Source organism: Macaca nemestrina, chromosome 14 (assembly GCF_043159975.1).
Source record: "Macaca nemestrina isolate mMacNem1 chromosome 14, mMacNem.hap1, whole genome shotgun sequence".
Lineage (NCBI taxonomy): Eukaryota > Metazoa > Chordata > Mammalia > Primates > Cercopithecidae > Macaca > Macaca nemestrina.
In genome coordinates this window covers 92,183,139-92,205,707 of record NC_092138.1, presented here as the reverse complement: position 1 = coordinate 92,205,707, position 22,569 = coordinate 92,183,139, and the positions used below count along the sequence as shown (strand labels likewise).

The 22,569-nt window shown below is 40.6% G+C and overlaps 1 protein-coding gene and 1 long non-coding RNA gene across 6 annotated transcripts in view; one reads left to right on the top strand and one right to left on the bottom strand.

Moving 5' to 3' along the window:
* Window positions 1-495: 495 nt before the first annotated feature.
* Window positions 496-5,626, bottom strand: LOC105487157 (uncharacterized). Of its 5 annotated transcripts, none has more exons than XR_011612833.1 (3): window positions 5,489-5,626; window positions 961-1,071; window positions 496-623 (listed from the first exon to the last, which is right to left on the bottom strand). It is a non-coding gene; the product is annotated as an uncharacterized lncRNA (long non-coding RNA). The 5 variants fall into 5 exon arrangements; XR_011612832.1 differs by having other exon boundaries at window positions 961-1,055; window positions 5,377-5,506; XR_011612835.1 differs by lacking the exon at window positions 5,489-5,626 and adding an exon at window positions 5,377-5,479.
* Window positions 5,627-5,651: 25 nt separating this feature from the next.
* LOC105487182 (stomatin) overlaps window positions 5,652-22,569 on the top strand; it is a 33,111-nt gene continuing 16,193 nt past the window's right edge. Inside the window, exons 1-3 of the mRNA XM_071078271.1 lie at window positions 5,652-5,780; window positions 20,508-20,611; window positions 22,006-22,078. Of these exons, the coding sequence (XP_070934372.1) occupies window positions 5,720-5,780; window positions 20,508-20,611; window positions 22,006-22,078 (238 nt within the window). The 5' untranslated portion in view covers window positions 5,652-5,719. The remainder of the gene's footprint in view (window positions 5,781-20,507; window positions 20,612-22,005; window positions 22,079-22,569) is intronic.

Below are 22,569 nucleotides of genomic sequence, written 5' to 3'. Positions count from 1 at the left end.
TAAATAAAAAACAAACAAGGTGATAGACATCCCAATTATACTGATTTGACTTCTACAAATTATATTAATGTATTCAATTATCACATGTGCCCCAAAAATGTATACCTGTATTATATGTCAATTAAAAAGTAAAACTTTCAAAATAATAAGTCATACCTAGAAAAGTAATCACTCATAATTACAAGTCACTGGACACATTTTGCAAGTAAACATAAATGACTTTGGATATCTCAGGGATGTGGATAGGAAAAAACAGACAATACAAAGACGTGGATACATAGTAGTCATATGTGGTATTATGGGCTGTGTTCCCCCAAAATTCACATGTTGAAGTCCTAACCCCATATATCTCAGCACGTGACTGTCTTGGGATACAGGATCTTTAAAGAGGTAATTAAGTTAAAATGAAGTCATTGGATGAACCCTAATTGAATATGACTGGTGTCCTTCTAAGAAGAGGAAATTTGGACACAGACACACAAACGAAAAACAATGTGAAGACACAGGAAGAAGACATTTATCTACAAGTCAAAGACGGAGGCCTGGAACAGATCCTTCCTTCATGGTCCTTAGGAGGAACCAACCATGCTAACATCTTGATCTTGGACTTCTAGCTTCTAGAACTATAAACAAAAAAAATTAATTCCAGTTGTTTAAGCTACCCAGTCTGTTGTATTTTGTTATGGAAACCCTAGGAAGCTAATGCAAGTGGAAAGGAATACTAGAATGTAAGATCCATGAGGACAGGAATTTTGGTCTTTTTTGGTCACTGATGTGGCCCAAACACCTAGAACAATGCCTGGCACATAGTTGGTATGCAATAAATATTTGCAAAGTGAACTAATAAAAAAGCAGATTAATAAGATTCTTTTCATAGATAACTCCAATAAATAGCACTAATATTATAGAAATGCTTTTTATTTTCATAAGTCCTGAGGAGCCGGACTCCCATTATCTTACCTAGTGCTGTGGTGTAATTAGTCTGCTGCCACAGCCCAAGTATATAAAACCCTCTGGTTAATCTCTTGTGATGATTCAAATCCTGGAGTAATTTCCTGAAAAAGAGAAGAGCTAAGAAGACAAAAACCTTGTTGTAATGCAAATAAGTGTGAGTTAATACATATTTTAAAAAAAGATCAAATTTGTTAGTCCCATCCTAGAGAAAATGTCACAGACAGATATAATTTGATGGTATTGCTATTCTCTCAAGGTATTTAGTTAGCTGACTTCCATAAAAACATCGAGAACATCCTGGATTAGCAATTTAAAGGAAAAAAAAGACTTTTCTGTTGTTCTTATTAAAGCACTGCTATGGACACAGGAAAAAGGCTAATTAAATTTCCTTCTGACTTATTCAATTATGGATTCATGGTGCATATCTGTCTTTAACCTGATCTCCACATCTTAATGTTATCACTATTACCATCAATCAATACTTAATTTGGTACCCTGAATATGCTAAGCAAATAACAGCAAAATAAAACATAAAGGAAATATGGAACATCTACTCTGATTTTCAAACTATATATAAGTATCCTTTAAATAACAACTAGAGGAAAAATTCACTAAAATTGTAATAGCAGTTTTGTTAGAGGTGATAAGTAATTCTCTCTGGAAAGCACTCACAATTTTATATGTCTCCATTTTAAAAGCATAATGTTATTTATTTATTTTATTTTTTGAGATGGAGTCTCACTATGTTGCCTAAGCTGGAGTGCAGTGGCATGATCTCCGCTCACTGCAACCTCGACTCCCGGGTTCACGCGATTCTCCTGCCTCAGCCTCCCAAGTAGCTGGGATTACAAGCGTGCGTCACCATGCCCAGCTAATTTTTTGTATTTTCAGTAGAGACAGGGTTTTACCATGTTGCCCAGGCTGGTCTCAAACTCCTGACCTCAAGTGATCTGCCTACCTCGGCCTCCCAAAGTTCTGGTATTACAGGTGCGAGCCACTGCGCCTGGCCATAATATTCTTAAAAAAAAAAAAATCATTCTAACTTCTAATCATTACTGGGAGAAAATTTAAGATTAAAAATCCTCCAAAAGGAGAAAGGGATGTGCTAATATTTATTTTTTCTAATCTTAACAGTAAGAAATTGATTTTAAAAGTACCTTTAATCGATACATTTATAACATAATATGCACAAGAAAGCCAGAATACACCAGTCTCATGGGCAAGTGAAAGTAAGCATATTTACATAAAAAATTGGAAACTCTATTCTAAAAGCAGTTTAAAAATCAAGTCAAAGCTTGTTCTTAGTTTAAGGCCAGGAATTAGTTTTAGAACTGATGCAATCTCAAACCAGAGCCAAAAAGTGTTTACCAAAGTCTTTGCCCCAAAGGGAGACACTTCTAATTCTCCAGAAGGGACACTACGCTGTTGAGATTGTCTTGAGACTTGGGGTTAGGTAACTGATAGGGGTACAGACATTAAATTCATTTTGAAATACCATTTTCCTTTGCAACAAAACTGAAACCTAAATTCTTTTTCACAATATGCAATTTGTAATCAAGGCCTCCTCTACTGAAGGGTTGAATTAGCTTCTTGTGCATTTGCTCCTGTTTCCTGAGAATGACAGGATAAATGGGAAGTTCATGTCTCCAGGGTTTATTCATTACAGAATGGAAAAAATGAGGCTATGGACTTTCTCAAGGATGATTTAGAGAGAAGGGATCATTAAATTACTGTACTCCCCTCCTTATCTTCTGCAGAAGGCTAACAAAGTGACTGCACAAGCTGCACTCCATCCCAGGAATACAAACAGTTCTTGGCCAGTATTTGACTAGAAGTCAACTGCGAGCTCTGAGTCAGGTTTTGATCACACACTGGAGCCTGTTCCTGGAAGCAAAGATCATCTTAATGCCTCTCTTAACACTCTGCTCCAGTTTCCACCTGGATAGTTACAAAGCTCCAAAGCTATAAAATCAAAGAGAAAGTCTACCATTTCATATGACCTAAGCACCACAAGGTGTTGGGTAGTACACCGCCAAATATTGAGCACATTAAAAAAGAAGAAAAAAGTGCTCCTCCTGAGGGAGACCTTTGTGGTAATGGAATAGTTCTGTATCAATTACTGTGGTTATATCAATCTACACATGTTAAAATGGCACAGAACTATAAATACATTTTGTGCCATTGTCAATTTCCTGGTTTTGATACTCTAGTTAAGTAAGATGTAACTATTGGGGGAAACTGGGTAGAGGGGACATGTGACCTCTCTGTACTGTTGTTGCAACTTTCTGTGAATCTGTACTTACTTCAAAATCGAATGTTTTTATAAGTGCACCTTGTGTACATTAACATACTTTGAACATTGTGCAATAGAACGAGTCTAATGAAAACACAGCACACTTTCCAAATATGAGGTCTTCAGCCACAACCCGAGAGAACGCTTGAGGTTGGGAATGCCCTTGCACATGCTTTTCCCTCTACCTGGGCTACCCTTTCCCACCTCCTGCACCGCTTATTCCCCTTCCCCAGGCTGGCTCCTTCTCATTTCTCAGGCGACATCTCAAAGCCCCTTCCTTACAGAGGTGTTCCCCTGTCCTAACCTTTGCTGTTCTCCAAATATTCCACTCCTTTCACAGCTCCCTTCACCATGTGTAATGATTGAATTACTTGTTTGTTGCCCATCTCCCCACTAGAGTATAAGGTAAACTCCACCAGGCCCTTAGCACACCCCCTGCCACATGGAAGATGCTCCAAGAAGATTTTGTTTGAATAAATGAACCCACCAACTGAATGGACTCCCTTGCGGCCAAGGGGACTCCAGAAAACTTTAAAACTGAGTTCCCAGAAAATGACAGGACAGAAGGTCAGACACACCTTATTATACCTTCATCCTATTAGAGTTTAGACACAACAGCTGACCAGCATTAACGTGAAAACACAGATCATAAGACTGACAGAAGAGACTCTTTGTGACAATAAGATACCAAATTATATACAAATTATACCTAAGGTCATGCCAGGTAAAGGTTAAGGCACACATCCCTTCACTTAGAGAATAAACTGTGTTCTAACTGCCACAAGGTTTTTCTCTTACTCTAGCAGCTTGACAAGCACTGGCCTCGAGATAAGCAATATTAAAACAATTTGCAGCCCCACCAGATGTGGACTAATGGAACCCCTATTCCACCAGCCATCACTACAGCTTTAATGGGACAAAAGGTTTATTTCAGTAACTTTCTCCTAATAGGAAGAGCACCAGCCATGGCTAGTTTACACAGACTGCATACTTGCACACCTTCTTGTCCTGAAAAGACCTTTTGACGCATGGGGTCTAACTGTAATACATGTATTATTATTATTTTTTACAGTCTGTCAGGCCGGAGTGCAGTGATCTGATCATACATCACTGCAGCCTCCATCTCTTGGGCTCAAGTGATCCTCCTGCCCCAGCGTCCTGACTAGTTGGCACCCCAAGCGCACACCACCCCATCTGGCTATTTTTTTTTTACTTTTTGTATAGATGGGGAGGTCACCATGCAGCCCAGGCATTTAACATTTAAATGGTAACTCTTCACTCCAAAGTGAACATGGGTTGTATGTTATATGCATGTTTGCTCAATAGGCATGTGTCAGGACCACCCTCATGAATATTCATAGCTCCTCCTGTCACCTGCTGAATATGCATATTTCCCCAAGCTGTTCAACATAAAGCTGCTACTCCAACCCCTCCTGCGACGAAGTGCCTGTCTCTGGTCCTGGCCATTCCCCAGCCTGATGAATGGCCACCTTTTAGGCTGGTCCTTACAAGAAATAAAGTCTCTCCTGTTTTTTGTTTTGCTTTGTTTTTTTGAGACGGAGTCTCTCTCTGTCGCCCAGGCTGGAGTACAGTGGCGACATCTCGGCTCACTGCAACCTCCGCCTCCCGGGTTCAAGTGATTCAACTGCCTCAGCCTCCCGAGTAGCTGGGATTACAGGCGCGCGTCACACGCCCGGCTAATTTTCGTATTTTTAGAAGACACGGGGTTTCGCCATATTGGCCAGGCTGATCTCGAACTCCTGACCTCAGGTGATCTACCCGCCTCGGCCTTCCAAAGTGCTGGGATTACAGGCGTGAGCCACCGCGCCCGGCCGCCTCTCCTTTTCCAAATGTATACATTTTGATTTTCTTAACACTCCTCACTCGAGTTCGTTCACTTCGGTTGGGGGCTGATCTGCTGGCCCTCACTTCCGCCACTTCGGTGCCCCTCAGTCTTCTCCCCTCACTCGGACCTCACGCCCTCATGACAGGGCGTCATTTTCTCCCCTCTAACTCCTCAGCCCATAGGAGGCGCCTTGGTCCGGTACCTCTGCCCAGCAGGGCGACTTTTCCTCACTCGCACTTTTTCCTCGGGTCATCCTCTGCGGACACCTCCCCACTATCCTCACCCTCCGCTCCACGTCCGTGGCTTCCGGCCTCCCTTCCGGTGCAGGGGCCCGGCCTTGTACCCACAGCCTTGGGGGCTCTCGCCCCTCAGGCCACTCCCCTCAGCCCACAGACCTAGCGGGAAGGGACTGCGAAGCTGCAGCGCTGTAGAAGGACCGGAGGGCGGGGAGTCGGAGGTGTGTCCTCCTCGATCCTGGGCTTTGATTGGCCAAGTCTCGCGGGGGCGGGACCTCGATTGGAGGCGGGGCGGCAATCTGGGTCTTGTGGCCCTGGCTCCTCGGGGTGTTCCCGGCGGCTCCGGGTTTGGCGACGAGGACGGAGAAGTGCCACTGCGTCTCGGGCAGCATGGCCGAGAAGCGGCATACAGCGGACTCCGAAGCCCAGCGGCTCCCCGACTCCTTCAAGGGTGAGCCCCGCGTCCCCTGACTCTCCCGCGTGGACCGAGCCCCCGCCCGCAGGGTGCGCTCCGCGGTCTGACAGCCGGGCTCCTGGCCAGTCTCCGCTGCTTCGGGCTGGGCGAGAACTCAAAGCCGCGGCTCTTTCCTAGTAAACTGAGCATCACGAACCTTGTTTGGCAGACTGGGGTCACGATAGAGGGGTGGCGGGGTGCCAACGGCACGTTTCCCATCGCGCGGGCTCGGGTTATCTCGCGGCCGCCAGATGCCAGGCCCCATGCCAGCGCTGCACTATCTCGTGTCACGCACGCGGACGAGGACACGCAGAGAGAACTGGCAGCCAGTAAGGCGGAGACCGGGACCCCCACATCTCACCCTTTGCCTACTTCCCTTCTTTCCCGACTCACCCTCTCGAAGGCCACCTCCCCACCCAGCCCTGGCCCGGCCCCAGGGTGAACCCCTTCCTCCCCCAACCCACCTCCTGAAACTTAGACCGATTTGCAGAAGGAAGAAGTCTGTCTGGCTTTCTTCTCACCTCTCTTTCTAGCTCCACTTTCTGCCCCATTTTTCCCCCTCCGCTTTCCTTTGCGTTTTGGAGAACTCTCCTTCCTGCCTTTTGTTCTTCGCCAGGAACCCTGAGTTCTCCCACCCTCACCCTCACCCTCCCTTCCCAGTCTTCAAGGCAGAAGTTGCAAGTGGCACAGTCTCCTTCCCCTGTGGAGAAACTGGTACTCTGGAGAGGGGGTTCTAATAAAGAGAGGTGGTGGACCTCTCAGGAGTCCTGGTATTCACTGAGGAACTCTTAGTGATCCAGAGGAATTACAGTGTTTCTAAAGACGGAATTTCAGGCAGGGTGGCAGTGAAAGCAATTTAGAGGGCTGGGTGATCCTTTCCAGGACCCCGCAAAGAACACTACATTGGAGTCATCTATTCTGATTATTTGTAAAGCCAGCTTCATCCTCGCATTTTACCTGTAAGTTCCATTTCCCTTGTCCAGGAGTCCATGTGTTCAGTTCCTTCCCAGGAGCATCAAAGGAATTATAGAAATCTTTATTCCTCACTTTTTCTCTACTAAGAATGTTGCAGGATTATCTTCCCAAATGGAGAGTGTAATAGGGAGGAGTTGATGAGAATAATAGCAACCACAACAACAAAAATTGAAACTAAATAGGCGAGGCTCTGTGCCACCCGCTTTTTTTTTTTTTTTTTTTTTTTTGAGATGGGGTTTTGCTTTTCTTGCTCAGGCTGGAGTGTAATCTCGGTTTACTGCAACCTCTGCCTCCCAGGTTCAAGTGATTCTCCTGCCTCAGCCTCCCAAGTGGCTGGGATTACAGGTGTGCACCACCATGTCCGGCTGATTTTGTATTTTTTGTAGAGATAGGGTTTCATCATGTTGGTCAGGCTGGTCTCAAACTCCTGACTTCAAATGATCCACACGCCTCGGCCTCCCAAAGTGCTGGGATTACAGGCATGAGCCACCGCGACCCCCCAGTGCCACATATTTTATGTATATATTACTTTATTGAATCTTCACAACAGATGATGTGGTAGGTATTCTAATCCCCGTATTATACTTGATGAAACTTGATAGTCAAAGAAATTAAATTACTTAAAGTCACATAGCTTGTATTTAAATCTAGATTTGACTGATTCTAAAACCTGAATAGGAAAAAAATGGGCGGTAACTGCCTTTTTGATAGTTGTCTTTTCCTAGATAAGAAGGTGGGTATTAGGATGCATTCCTCAATATCCTGACCTCCTGGTGGGAAACTACAGTGGGAAATCTGCTTGGAGTTCTTTGGGAATCAACATGATCTTTGTACTTAATGTTTATTTACAGACGAGTGGTCACAGATGAGTTTTTAACTTCCAGTTTTTTTTCTTGGTTCTATACTTAACTATTTTTTAGGCAGAAATCTTTCAAGATCTAATGAAAACCACTGCTTCCTCTCAAAAATTAGACATACAAATAAAATTTTGCATAGTCTGTGTTTTTTTTAATGTAAACCTTAGAAATTTGACACTACTAGCAAAGCTATTGCTGGAGTTTATTAAATAGAGGTTATTGAATGCTTTCCCTGTGCCAAAACACAGTTTAAGTGCTTTACAAACATTATCTAATTGCATTCTGTAACAGCTCCACAAGGAAAAAGTCATTATTCACCATTTCACAATAAGGATACTAAGGCTCATGTGGTAGAATCACACAGTTTCTAAAATTTTCAACCCGGTTTCAAACCCCGGCTATCTGATTTTCTGAACCGTTTTTCACATCCCAGAGATGGATACCAAAATGTAGAACCTTGTCTAACTTCAGTACTTTACTGAAGTTGAGAGACAATAAACAAAAAAAGCCTGGAGGAACACAGCTTCAGTGATGACTTCCAGAGGTCTGCTTGAGAGGGAAGCAGTGGAATTATAAAAGCCTAAACTCTGCCTCTTTGTCTTTGCTGAGAATTAGTCCTAGGTAGGTAAATAGGACCAGACCTAGGGCAAGACTAGTTTTTTTTAAAGGCAGTGTATTCACTTTGTAATGAAATAATGCAAGTGAATTGCAAAGAATGTATCGTTGTAATTAAGAGCCATGTCAACCAAATAAAACCCTTTGGGAGAATGTCTGAAAATAAGAAGAATCATGAGACTGATTGTTTATTTCAGTTGTTATAGCCAATCAGATTGGAGAGAACTTTGTAACTTCTTCAATAATTAATCTGAGTTATTCCATCAGTGGTCATAAATTAACTTATGGAAGACCAAGTCTACAAAACTGGCATATTTATTTATGATTAAATAGATTTTTGGTGCCACTTGATGGTATAAATTTTACATGGTAAAAGACAGTTACTGATTCCTAGTCAGCTTTGAGAAAAAAAAAAATTAAAGATGTTGATAAAGTGATACAGATGGGATTCAAAATCAGTTTTTTTTTTTTTGAGACTGAGTCTCGCTCTGTCGCCCAGGCTGGAGTGCAGTGGCTGGATCTCAGCTCACTGCAAGCTCCGCCTCCCGGGTTTACGCCATTCTCCTGCCTCAGCCTCCCGAGTAGCTGGGACTACAGGCGCCCGCTACCTCGCCCGGCTAGTTTTTTTTGTATTTTTTAGTAGAGACGGGGTTTCACCGTGTTAGCCAGGATGGTCTCGATCTCCTGACCTCGTGATCTGCCCGTCTCGGCCTCCCAAAGTGCTGGGATTACAGGCTTGAGCCACCGCGCCCGGCCCAAAATCAGTTTTTTTAAGAAGGCATGGAAAAGCAATTTCCTGAAAACTATTGTAATTACAAAAAAGTGAATACCCTTTCTCTGAGTCTGTCTGGTATCCTGTGCATATCTCTATCATAATGTTTATTCCATAATACGTTTATCAGTTTGACTCATCTTCCCCTCCCCTCCTATAACTAAACACACTGTTTCTTTTTGAGACAAGGTCTTGCTCTGTCGCCCAGGCTGGAGTGCAGTGGTGCAGTCATAGCTCACTGCAGCCTCAAGTGATCCTCCCCCCTCAGCCCCTCGAGTAGCTGGGACTACAGGTGTGCACCACCACACCCAGCTAATTTTTTAATTTTTTGTAAAGGCGGGGTCTTACTATGTTGCCCAGGCTGGTCTCAAAACTCCTGGACTCAAGTGATCCCACTTTAGCCTCCCAAAGTGCTGGGACAACAGGCGTGAGCTACCACGCCTGGCCTTTAGACCACACTTTTGAAAGAGATTGTGTCCTTCTTCACTGTAGTAGCCCAGTATCAAGTATGTAGTAGGTATACAAAAACATTTGTTGAAAGAAAAAGGAAGCAGGCAGGGAGATAAAAATCCCCATGGAGTAAATAACATTAAGTGTTTGCCTTAACCTTATGTTGGTGGAGCAGTTTTTCTGTTTACCATTGATTTTATTAAGTTTGTTATAACCCAAGCTGTTGATTTTAGGGCGCAGCCATTATGTTTATTATATATTATTACAGATAGACATTATATTTGTCTGGGTTTATATTATCAATAAAAGGATTATAATTGCCAAGATAATATATTGTCCCTAATAAGAAATCTCCTTTTATTTATTAAAGCATGGAAAGAGAAGTTAGAGGTCATGGTTAGTAGAAAGAAAGAAGTGTGTGTCAATAGAAAATTATCTATTGACACACACTTCCTGCTACATTTTTTTAAATCTTTCTCTATTTGCTGGGACTAGGAAAGAAACTTGAACTCCAAGCATTTGGCCTCACATTTCAAAGATTATCCTTGAGGACACAACCGATAAAGTCCTAAAGTCTCAGACAATGAAAACTATACCGAACTTGTGGTCCAGTTAAAGTGAGCACTATGGTGAGGTAGTAGAGTATAGTGAAATGGGAGTGGAATTTAGAATTAAAAGCTTTGGGTTGAGATCACTCTACCATCACTTAAGAGATTTGTATGAAGGATGGTCCAAGAAAATTTAGAACACTGACTTACTGCCCCAAGTGTGGTCTGTTTCTCCTCCAGAGATACAGTCCCCAAGCAGATTGTTAGTTGATATTTTCTCCATAGTGCCCAGATCCCAAAAGGTAATTCACTTCATAAAGAGTTTCTTCTTCTAAACTTATCAATAGTGATCTTAAAGTTGTGGTAATAATAATGGCTACTGCTTGTTGAATACTTCCTAAGTGTCAAGCCCTTTTCATATTTTCTCATTTTATCTTCACAACTGAGTGAAAGAAGTACTGTTCTTTTCCCCCATTTTACTGATAAGAAAATTTAGTGGTAGATTTGGAATCTAACACCAAAAATGCAAGCTTTTAGCCACTGCTTAGCTGTTAATCACAGTGAAGAACTGAGAACCTTGTCATCTAGTTTTCTTCTGCTTCCATTTCCCATTTTTAAATGAAAATGATGTTACCCTCCAAATACTTATATGAGAAAAACTTAATTGTGGGTAATTTTAAGATGTCCAAGTAAAAGAGCTGGGGAAAAAAAGAAAAACTTAAAAAGTGGAAGGTTTTTGTTCTATTTTCATGTATTTCAGGTCTAGATGAAATTTAATTCACTTAATACCCATTATTAAATTGTTTTTCTCTTCAATTTTCCTGAACATAAATGTTTTGGTGCTTCCAGACGTGGGCCATGTTCAGCCCATTCTTCTACTTTCCTGAATTCTCTAACCTCACAGTTGGAAAAGGTCTGATTTTTTTTTTTTTTTAAAGAAAACACTTGAGGAAAGCAGTTGACAACTACTTGGGGCAGGAGATGGTTCTGTACTGTATCCCAGGATCCTGTCTGCTGTTTCAGTTTGTCTTATGTAAGAGGCAGTCTTTTTTTTTTCTCTCTTTCCCCCAAAGAAACAACACACTCAACTCATCCAGCAACTATTTAACAAATGTTTTTTGAGTACCTCTTATACACTAAGTATCTTCCATATTAGCTTATTTACTCATCACACTAACCTTCTGAGGAGGTACTCTTATTAGCCCTGTGTTTAGATGGGTAGACTGAGGCACAGTTGAGTAATAAGGTACTTTCTCAAGATCACACAGCTAGTAAGTGGCCGAGCCATCTGGGAACCCATTATGCTATACTGTTTTCATAAAACCAAAATCTCATGAAGACAGACAACTGAATACAATAATTACAAGTGTGATAAATATTGTTTTAAAAGGGTAAAGTGCTATTGCAGCGTTATTTTAGACTGAGAGGTCCAAATTTAAAATTATTGCTGTTGCTCTCACGTGTTTTTTCCTCTTGTATGGCCTGAAACATTTGAACGCAGGAAAACTACAGAAAATCCTTAAAATATTTAGGAAATAAGACATTTATGCTTATTTACTTTCCTTATTCTTTTTGAGCTGAGCAAAGAGTAACTGTTACTGCAAATCTTTCTTAGAAGTAGTTCTTTTGTTTTCCTTAGTATTTCATAGTAAACACATTTTAAGCTTTATAATTCAAACTACATAGTGCTTCATCAGTATCAGTTATTTTGGTCTAGCGTTTATACCTATAGATGGATTTTAACAGGGAGGAAAAGTTACAGTCTTCACTCATGGTTTTTAACTTGATACCATCTGGCCTGTAGCTACTCTAGCCCAGAGAATAATTTCTTCTGTAGAGATTTAAGGATAAGGGCATTTGAACAGCTAAGCTGTGCCTAATTAAAATATTAATTTGAAAGGCAGGCTATAATGTGTGCTTGTTTGCTTTGAAATCGTCTGCCTTAAAGGAATTGCAAGTTGTGATCTCTAATTAAACATTACCATTTTTTAACGTATATTTATCAAGACCCTACCATGTGGTAAACTCTGCCTCTTTCTTACTTACAGCTTTTTAAATCTATCTCTCATTGTAGGATGCTGTCTTCATTTTTGTTTCTTCCATTTTTACTCCTTCTATTTCTCTTATTTTCCTTCACTTCTGTTATGCCCTTCCCTTCTTTGTCTTTTTCTCCTAAAATTCCAGTCATTTGAAAAACTTAGTTATAGTAAACATTTGATTAATTGAAGAGGAATTTATATTCACTTATTCTACCTGCCCCTTTGCTTATTTTCACCAGGAGTTTTTGTTTATCAGGCCTTTTAAAGGCCTTGTTTCAAAATAAGCAAAAGAGAGAAACTGAGAAGCTGAGAAATGTACCCCTATTTGAATAGCTAGAAGAAAGATCAAATGCATTATTTAATTTATGCAAGTCTTCCTCCTCAAATAAATAGTTGGCTGACATAAAACAGGAACAGCGTGTAACAGCCCATTGTCCAAATCCAGCTGACTCTGTTTCTGTATATCCCACAAGTTATGAAATAGCTCTTATATTTTTAAATGATTTTTAAATAACAAAAGAATACTTTTTCATTACACATGAAAATTATGTGAAATTTAGATTTGTGTCCATAAATTAAGTTTCATTGGAACAGCTGTGCTGTTTATGTAGGTACTATCTATGGCTGCTTTTGCATTGCAAAAGTAGAGTTGAGTAGTTGCAACAGACTGCAAAGCCCAAAATATTTAGTTCCTGGTTCTTTACAGGAAAAGTCTGCCAATCCTGACAAAGAATCTCTGATGAAGAATCATAGTGGCTAAAAGTAACAGTTAATCCTGAATACATATATTTTTAAGAAGAAAGTTCAAAAATTGCCAAGACTTTTCAATTTGACCTACTGTTACCCCTAAAAAGTGCTGCTACAACTGAATAGCATGTGTTTTTGAGACTAAACTTCCAGCCCTTCTGTCTTGCCCCACCCAGGCAGGACTTCTCTCATCAATTTACCACATAAAGTGTTTTATTTGCACTCTGCGAAGGCAGAAGGAAAAAAGTGTCCATTAACTGTTGCAGTTTAGGTATTTCAGTAATTCCTTAGCCCATCCTTTCCTTTTTGTGTACAATAATGCTTATGACTCACAGTCAGATTCTCAGCGGAGGAAATCCAGTTATCTTTTGAACTCTACAATAATAATAAGTCTCAGTAATGAATGGATTTATTACTCCACATGATTTCCAGTAGCGCTAAGGTTAATAGATCTGAAAGTAAATCAGCTGATGGGGAACGGGAACAACTACAGCCCTCTGGACTAATCAGCCTGTGTTGTCATCTTGGAAAGAATGTTTAACTGCCTTTCCAGAAGCTTACCCAACAGAAATTACTACACAACTTGCATTTTTCATTTGTTTCATGGTTTGGTTGGTTTTCTTTTGTTTCTTCCTACAAGGTCTTTAGCCTTATTACTTTGGAACTTCAGGAGGCATATTTTACACCCTCTTCACAAATTTTTGTAAACATTATAAATACTCATGTGCGCAAGGAGGAGCTACATTGTGGCTAACATGTCATAGGAATTCACAAATGGTGGTTATCAGGAGTAGTAATAAAAGATACCTTCAGAATGAGAGAATTTTAAGAGTTGTATAATTTCATCTTTTCGGAAAAATTAATTTACCTAGGAAATAAGCAGGTACAGAAACATTGGTAAAAGTATATTCAATGCAGCAGTTTCTAAGTGAGAAATTTGGACACAACAAATTTCATCATATGAAACAATGGAATTAATCTTTAATAATGATAAAGAATATGTACTGATAATGAAAAAATGTTCGTAACATGGATGGGAGGGAGAATATTTTAAATCACTGTGTGTACCATTCTTTCATTATTGAAAAAATGTAGGCTAGAAAAGGTTTAAAAGACGTATATCAAGGCAAAAAACATCCAGAGATAAAGTATAGATAATTTTTCTGGTTGTTGAGCTACTATTTCTAATTTTTGTAGTAACTTTTGCTTTTAAAGTAAAAAAGCAATTTTAGAAAATGTATGTGAGTTTCCTGGAGGTAAGCCCAACTTGAATGTTCAATACAAAAATTCAAATGTATAGGCTTATGTCCATATTCAGACCCTTCTTTGATTAGTTAAAAGTTTATTCTACTGCCATTTTGGTAATAAAAGAAAAAAAATACTCTAAACCAGGGGTCCCCAACTCCCAGGCCACAGATGGATCAGATCAGCAGCATTAGATTCTCATAAGAGCACGAACCCTGTTGTGAACTACACATGTGAGGGATCTAGGTTGTGTGCTCCTTATGAGAACCTAATGCCTGATGATCTGTGGTGAACAGTTTCATCGCAAAACCATGCTCGCCCACCCTTTCCCGTGGAAAAATTGTCTTCCACGAAACTGGTCCCTGGTGCCAAAAAGGTTGGGGACCATTGCTCTAAACTATGGTAAAGTAGTATTTACAACCAAGTATCATAGGATCCCTAATTTTTAGGAATGTTCTCACCCAGCAAAATATCAACAAGTGTATTAACCAAAATATCAGTTTGTCCCTTTCCCCATAAAACTGGTAGGAAGGATTCAGTCCTAAAGTAATACATGGGAAACTTGAAGTAAATGAATTTCTTTCTTTTTTTTTTTTTTTTGAGACGGAGTCTCGCTCTGCCGCCCAGGCTGGAGTGCAGTGGCCGGATCTCAGCTCACTGCAAGCTCCGCCTCCCGGGTTCACGCCATTCTCCTGCCTCAGCCTCCCGAGTAGCTGAGACTACAGGCGCCGCCACCTCGCCCGGCTAGTTTTTTGTATTTTTTTTAAAGTAGAGACGGGGTTTCACCGTGTCAGCCAGGATGGTCTCGATCTCCTGACCTCGTGATCCGCCCGTCTCGGCCTCCCAAAGTGCTGGGATTACAGGCTTGAGCCACCGCGCCCGGCCAGTAAATGAATTTCATGAGATTTTAGTGAGTGAGAATTTCTTTTATTCCCGGAAGTGGTAGATGACTAAGGGTTCATTTATAAGCCTGCTAGAGTTTAAGCCTCACCTCTGAGCTACGTATTTATAGCACAACGTGCCATAAATAGGCACAGCTGGAATTAAGAGGGCTTCCTCTGTAAAAACATCAGATTTCATTCTCAGAACTCTAGTGATGCATTCCCAACTTAGGTACTGTGTACCTTTTTGAGGTGTAACCAGGTGGGAAAGAATTTTAAGAGCTGAAGATAGGATACTTTCATTTTAAAGGCATTAGAAAAATATGAAAGTGCCATTTTCCCAGTGTATACACTGATTATTTCTAGCCAAGCATTTGATACGTGAAAGACCAAATCCAGTTTTCAAAATATGTACATAATTCCTTGTTCCTGGTGATTTGCAATTCCATATGCACATCTGGGGTTTTCAAAAACACAATGTGACAATGGGAACTGACACAAAAAAACTGGGCTGAACTTTTTGGCTTGTCCTCATGTAGATCTCCTCATAAATGAACTTCTTGAACGTCTTTGAATGTCCCAGCCTAGCCAGACTGGGGGCAGATATGAAGCAAAGGGCAAATTAAATTGTTTAAGAGGCTTTTGATCAAAAAGGGTAAGTGCTATTTTCCCATTTTTCTTCATGAAGATACAAACACTTAAGTAAAATAGAAGGATTACAGAAAACTTTCATCTAAATTTACTAATCATTATCTGTATTCTACAAGGCCAGCCTACTAATCTTTACTTTTCACCGGTAAGGAAACTAAGGTTCAAAGAGGTAAAGATCATGCAACTAAGAAGTATCAGAACTGAAATTCAAACACAGTTACTCCTCGTTCTCAGGGAATCTCATTGTAATAAGGGATATAAATGCACAAGGAATTAAAGTATTAGATTAAAATATAATAAAAGATTAAAATCCACTTTGGAAGGTCAATTGAAAATAAATAAAAAATAAAAGATTAGACAAGATATAAGTGCCATAAGATAATTTTCAAAAAATGCTATCAAGATTCAAAGGAAAGAAAAAAAAAACATATCTAGCTAGAAAACTTGCTGAGAAGTATTTTATTTTATTTTTTTTATTTTTATTTTTTGAGACGGAGTCTTGCTCTGTCGCCCAAGCTGGAGTGCAGTGGCGCGATCCTGGCTCACTGCAAGCTCCGCCTCCTGGGTTCACGCCATTCTCCTGCCCCAGCCTCCCGAGTAGCTGGGACTACAGGCGCCCGCCACCTCGCCCGGCTCATTTTCTGTATTTTTAGTAGAGACAGGGTTTCACCGTGGTCTCGATCTCCTGACCTTGTGATTCGCCTGCCTCGGCCTCCCAAAGTGCTGGGATTACAGGCGTGAGCCACCGCGCCTGGCAAGTATTTTATTTTATATCACTCTATGCTGGGTAGTGTGCTAGACACTGAGAATATAAAAGTGAATAAGCAACATCCCTGCCCTCAGGGGGTTTTTACTCTAGTATGTTATGGGAAACTTGAACAGTATTTGAAAAGGCACCAAATGGTGTCAGATAAATAGTATTTGTGGTCAATCTGTCCTTGTTTGGAATACATTTCACCCTGGAAACCTAGACCTATGTCTGTCACAGAGCCTTGAAACTGTCTTTTGCTATAAATAGGCATGGCTGGCATGAAGAGGACTTCCTCTGTAAAAATATCAGATTTTATTCTTAGAACTCCAGCCATGCTTTCCCGGTTTGGATACCATCTTGAGAAAGTGCTTCAACCATGAAAACATCCTTAATGAGGATTTTTTTATTCAGGGTTAAATTTAGAACACGGGCTTTGGAGTAAGATGACCCATATTTGAGTCCCAGGTCCTCCGTTGTGTGACTTTGGGAAAGTTAAGTGTTGCTTTAGTTAACTCATTTGTAAAAGGTAGTTAAAAATGCCCTCACAGGCTGTCGTAATAGTTAAATGAGATACATGTCTAAAGTAACTTTAAAAACTGCCTGGGATGTAGAAAACCCCTCAAAACAGCCACTGTTGTTATGATCAGTTATGGTAGTACTAGATAAAGCTTTCTTCACAAACAGTACTATGGCTCTGCTTTGAATATTCTCTCGATGAGTATGTGTGTACCCCCTAAATTATAACTTAGAAACCTCCAGGATTACTTTAGATCATTTTATTTAAGTATACATGAAAACATTTACCTCACACTGTGACACAGGAGCAGAAAATTACAAAGTCACATACAACCCAAGTACTCACTATATTTCTGATTTTTCATCCTATGTTTTAGAGCACTTGACCTGGGTGCCAACATGTGTTTCTCTTCTCCCATGTTCCCAGCCTGAACACTCTGCTTATTTCTTCGCCTCCGATTTATTCCAAGCCCCATCTTACTGCCATTTTGCCCTTTCTTCTGAGCAGTAACACGTGCCTGGCATACCTTTTCTCCCCTCTGTCATTAAAATAGCTCCTGAAAATGCAGCAGAAGCCTTCCAAGTGGTTGATAAGAAAACCTGTGATATCCCTTGGCCTTCTCAGTCCCTATGTCCTCTACAGAAAGGAAAAGCAAACTAAAAATGAGGATGACACTGGATACAGAAAATAGGAACACAACGTATGGGGTGATGGGAGTTCCCAGGATGATGGTGAAAGCAATTGCAGAATGATAGCCGTGCACACCAGATGAGGGAAGTCCACACAAGGCCCTGAGAGAGAATTCTTTCAGAAGATACAATTGATAGTATACCTGACCCCTTTGAGAGGAAATTTAGGCAACTGATTTAAGGTTGGATCAATAAGTACATTGAAAACTGAACAAAGGGAAAAAATAAGACAGTAACTCCAGAAAAAACAAAAATGGTACAGGAAGAGAAAACTAGTGATACCTCACTCCTTGGCTTAGCTTTGAATTGCATTTATAAATTCATAATATAAAATCTCATATTGATCTAAATGAAGTTATGATGTAATTATATTGGAAAGATCGGTATAAGTATGTGGTGGGGGTAAGAGGGAGGAAAGAGAATTAAATCCTTTTCTGTAGTAGAAAGTTAATAGTCCTCAAAACTGAAAAAGCAAGAAGTAACAAAACAAGCATTTCCTTCCTTCCTTCCTTCCTTCCTTCCTTCCTTCCTTCCTTCCTTCCTTCCTTCCTTCCTTCCTTCCTTCCTTCCTCCCTCCCTCCCTCCCTCCCTCCCTCCCTCCCTCCCTCCCTCCTTCCCCTCCCCTCCCCTCCCCTCCCCTCCCTTTCCTCGTTTTGTTGCCCGGGCTGGGGTGCATCACAGCTCACTGTAGCCACGAACTCCCAGACTCAAACAATCCCCCTATTTCAGTCTCCTCAGTAGCTGGGACTACAGGTGTGTGCCACCACACCAAGCTAATTTTTTTTTAAAGTTTCAAGTAGAGATGGGAGTCTCACTAGGTTGCCCGTAATGGTCTCAAACTCCTGAGCTCAAGCAATCCTCCCATCTCGGCCTCCCAAAGTGCTGGGATTACAGGTGTGAGCCACCATGCCTGGCAGAAGCATATTACTATTATTATTATTTTCTAAAGTAGAGAAAGAATCCCCCTATGTTGCCCAGGCTAGTCTTAAACTCCTGGGCTCAAGGAATCCTCCCTCCTCAGCCTTCCAAAGTACTGGGATTACAGGCGTGAGCCACTGCACCTGGCCGCAAAGCATATTATTTAGAAACATGGAGGTAGATATCAAAATGGTCAAAGTAGCAAATGTTTTTGAGGAGGAGGAAATTGGAAGAGGTGAGCATGGGAATGCCCTTTTTTGTACTAATCTTATAGAATGGTTTGATTTTTTAAACTTTATGCAAGTGTAACTTCAAAAACACAAATGCATAGCCACGAAGGCCAAAAAAGAAGGTGAAAGAGAAATAGCTACAGGGGAGAAAAATAGGTTACACTATTTATTTATTTATTTATTTTAAAAAATATCATTTAAGGCCGGGCGCAGTGGCTTATGCCTGTAATCCCAGCACTTTGGAAGGCCATGGTGGGCAGATCATTTGATGTCAGGAGTTCGAGACCAGCGTGGCCAATGTGGTGAAACTCCGTCTCTACTAAATACAAAAAGTAGCTGGGTGTGGTGGCGGGTGGCTGTAATCCCAGCTACTCAAGAGACTGAGACAGGAGAATTGCATGAACCCAGGAGGTGGAAGTTGCAGTGAGGTGAGATTGTGCTATTGCACTCCAGCCTGGGCAACAGAGCGAGACTGTCTCAAAAATAAATGAATAAATAAATAAATAAATAATTTAAAAATATGGTGTGTACACAAGGAAAGTTTTCAAAGAATATATCAAAATACCTCTGAATTTAAAGTAATTTTTCCCTCCTTTGTTATACTCTGTGAATTTCTTGCAACATTACCTTTGTAATCAGACGGAAAAGCTGTTTGATATTACAGGAACAGGAAGCAATTAGAAATGTGAGAGGAAAACTATGTACAAAGATGTTCACTACGACACTGTTTATAGCACTAAGAAATCAATCTGTGCAATCAGGAAGTGGGCAATAAATGATGCTGCATAAACCTAATGAAATATTTTACAGGTGTAATTTTTAAAAAGAGGCTCTAAACAACTTTATACTCATACCATATGGTTTTCACCTTTAATCATATTGTACTCCTAGCTAAAATGCTCTAATGCCTTTTCCCTCTTTCCCTTTTCTTCTTTTCTTTGCTTTGCTTTGCTTGTCTTTGCTTTCTCTCTTTCATTCTTTCTCTCTCTTTTCTTTTCTTTTTTCTTTCTTTTTTTTTTGACAGACTCTTCCTCTGTTGCCCAGGCTGGAATGCAGTGGTGCAATCTCGGCTCACTGCAACCTCCACCTCCTGGGTTCATGCAATTCTCTGGCCTCAGCCTTCCCAGTAGCTGGGATTACAGGCACTCGCCAGTACGCCTAGCTAATTTTTGTATTTTTAGTAGAGATGGGGTTTTATCATGTTGATCAGGCTGGTCTCAAACTCTTGACCTCAAGTGATCCACCTGTCTCGGCCTCCCAAAGTGCTGGGATTACAGGCGTGAGCCACCTCGCCCAGCCTCCACTTTCTTTTCATTGATATTTTCTTACCGTTACATCCTGCAAGAAACTCTCTGACAGCCACCATCACCTCCCCACCCCATTCCATTCTCACCTCCATCCTAACTGCATGAGTTAACTCATTATGTGTCTTCAAAATATTCTGAACAGATATTCTATATCTGTACTTACCACCTAATATTATAATTATGTGTTTGTCTGACTTTCCCACTAAACTTTAACCCTGAAAGCTGGGATTGGGTCTTACTTATTGTTATCACTTCAGTACAAAGCAGAGGGCCTAATAAATAGTAGATCCTTAATAAATGTTTGCTGAATAAAGTAGTGAGTAATGTGGAAATATACTTGTGTTATGGCATTACATAGATAAAGGAAAGTAGTACCTACGCTTCAGGGCTATATGAGGATTAGAGGGGAAATTCATGTAAAACCGCTGGTGTAATGCCAAGCACATAGGTGTTCAGCAAATGGTAAGGATGAAGATGGTGGTGATTATGCTAGTAACAGTTGTAAGAGTTGTATATTTTTTGTTTTCAACAGACAGCCCCAGTAAGGGCCTTGGACCTTGCGGATGGATTTTGGTGGCATTCTCATTCTTATTCACAGTTATAACTTTCCCAATCTCAATCTGGATGTGCATAAAGGTAAAGAACATTTCCTTCACTTCTGGGAAGGGGTTAACTCCTACCTCCATAAGCCTGTTCGTGTGTGCCTATGTGTGTGTGTGAGAAAGAGACAGACTGTGTCTCTCTTATAATTCTTATTTCTTCATCCTTCCTTTGGAAAATTTCTTCTACTCACCTATTAAGATGGAAACTTAAAACTTGTTTCAGCCATTTCCCTTCCGCGTGGGCTAAAGTAAGGATCACCATCAAAAATTTCCTGGGGCCAGGGATGTGAGATGGTTCTGAGAGAACAAGTTCTTCAGAGTTAGGATGATGGGGTTTGACTGCTGGCTTTACTGTTGATTGTATGACCCTTGCTGTTTCCTCACCTGTAAAATGGGAGAAAGTAACAGTACCTACTTCATAGGACTGTTGCAAGGATTAAATGAATTAGTGTGTCTAAATGTATTTATCACAATGCCTGGCACGTCATAAATACCCTCAGTGCTGGTTATTTTTTTCTACAAAGTTGTTAATACTTTGATATTATGACTATCATTTACATATTTCTAAGAAGATAAAATATGTTCCAAGCATTTTCAGATCAATTTATTTTTAAGGGAATCAGAAGAAAAACTGTGAAGACTTCAGCTTTTTATTTTCTGAATTAACAGTGCATGAGTAATTTTTTTTTTTTTTTTTTTTGAGCCAGTCTCGCTCTGTCGCCCAGGCTGGAGTACAGTGGCGCAATCTCAGCTCACTGCAACCTCTGCCTCCCGCGTTCAAGTGATTCTTCTGCCTCAGCCTCCCGTGTAGCTGGGATTATTATTATTATTATTTTTCTTTTTTTTGAGATGGAGTCACCCTGTTGCCCAGGCTGGAGTGCAGTGGTGCAATCTCAGCTCACTGCAACCACCACCTTCCAGGTTCAAGTGATTCTCTTGCCTCAGCCTCCCGAGTAGCTGGGATTGCAGGTGCCCGCCACCATATCCAGATAATTTTTGTATTTTTCGTAGAAATGGGGTTTCACCATGTTGGCCAGGCTGGTCTTGAACTCCTAACCTCTGTAATCTGCCCATCTGGGTTTCCCAGAATGCTGAGATTACAGGCGTGAGCCACCGTACCTGGCCTGCATGAGTAACTGAATAACAATGTTAACAGCTGAGGAGTGAGGTTATGGATTTGTTTCTGTATACTATCCTGTCCTTCCTAAATTTATACAGTGAATATCTATTGCTTTTGTAATCAGTAAGAATATAATAAATATGCTTTGAGAAGGTAAACATTGAACATATGATTTATAGATATGATCTGGATCTAAAGAAAAAAGATGAGGCATCTGATCTGTTTAGAGCACAAATATATATTTAAGAAGCATACATGTAAATATTTGTACTCTTCATGTTAAATTATCATTCATGTTTTTATTCTAGATTATAAAAGAATATGAAAGAGCCATCATCTTTAGATTGGGTCGCATTTTACAAGGAGGAGCCAAAGGACCTGGTCAGTACTGGGATTCTAGATTGTTGATCTGAAACCTGAGGTTCTTTATTTTTATTTTTATTTTTATTTTTATTTAGTTGTTTTCTTAAAGACAAGGTATCATTCTGTCACTCAGGCTGGAGTGCAGTGGCATGCTTATGTCTCACTGCAGCCTTGAACTGACCTCAAGCCATCTTCCCACCCCAGCCTCCCAAAGTTCTAGGATTACAGATGTGAGCCACCGTACACAAAAAAAATAAAATTTTTTTATTGATGTGCTTTCCCTTATGAGGGCCTCTTCTACTCTGTCTTAGAAAATAGTTCGTGCAGCAGAAGTTGTATAACAATAGCAGTGGCTCTAGCCAATCTTTTGTTACCCTTTCCTTCCTACCCTTCCCCTCCCCTTCCCATTTGAGCTGGTAAGATTACCACTTAGGCCAAGAATAGTACAGCTATACAAATTTGAGCATTAGAATCTCTACCAAAGAAAGACTTTCAGTCATTTATTTGGC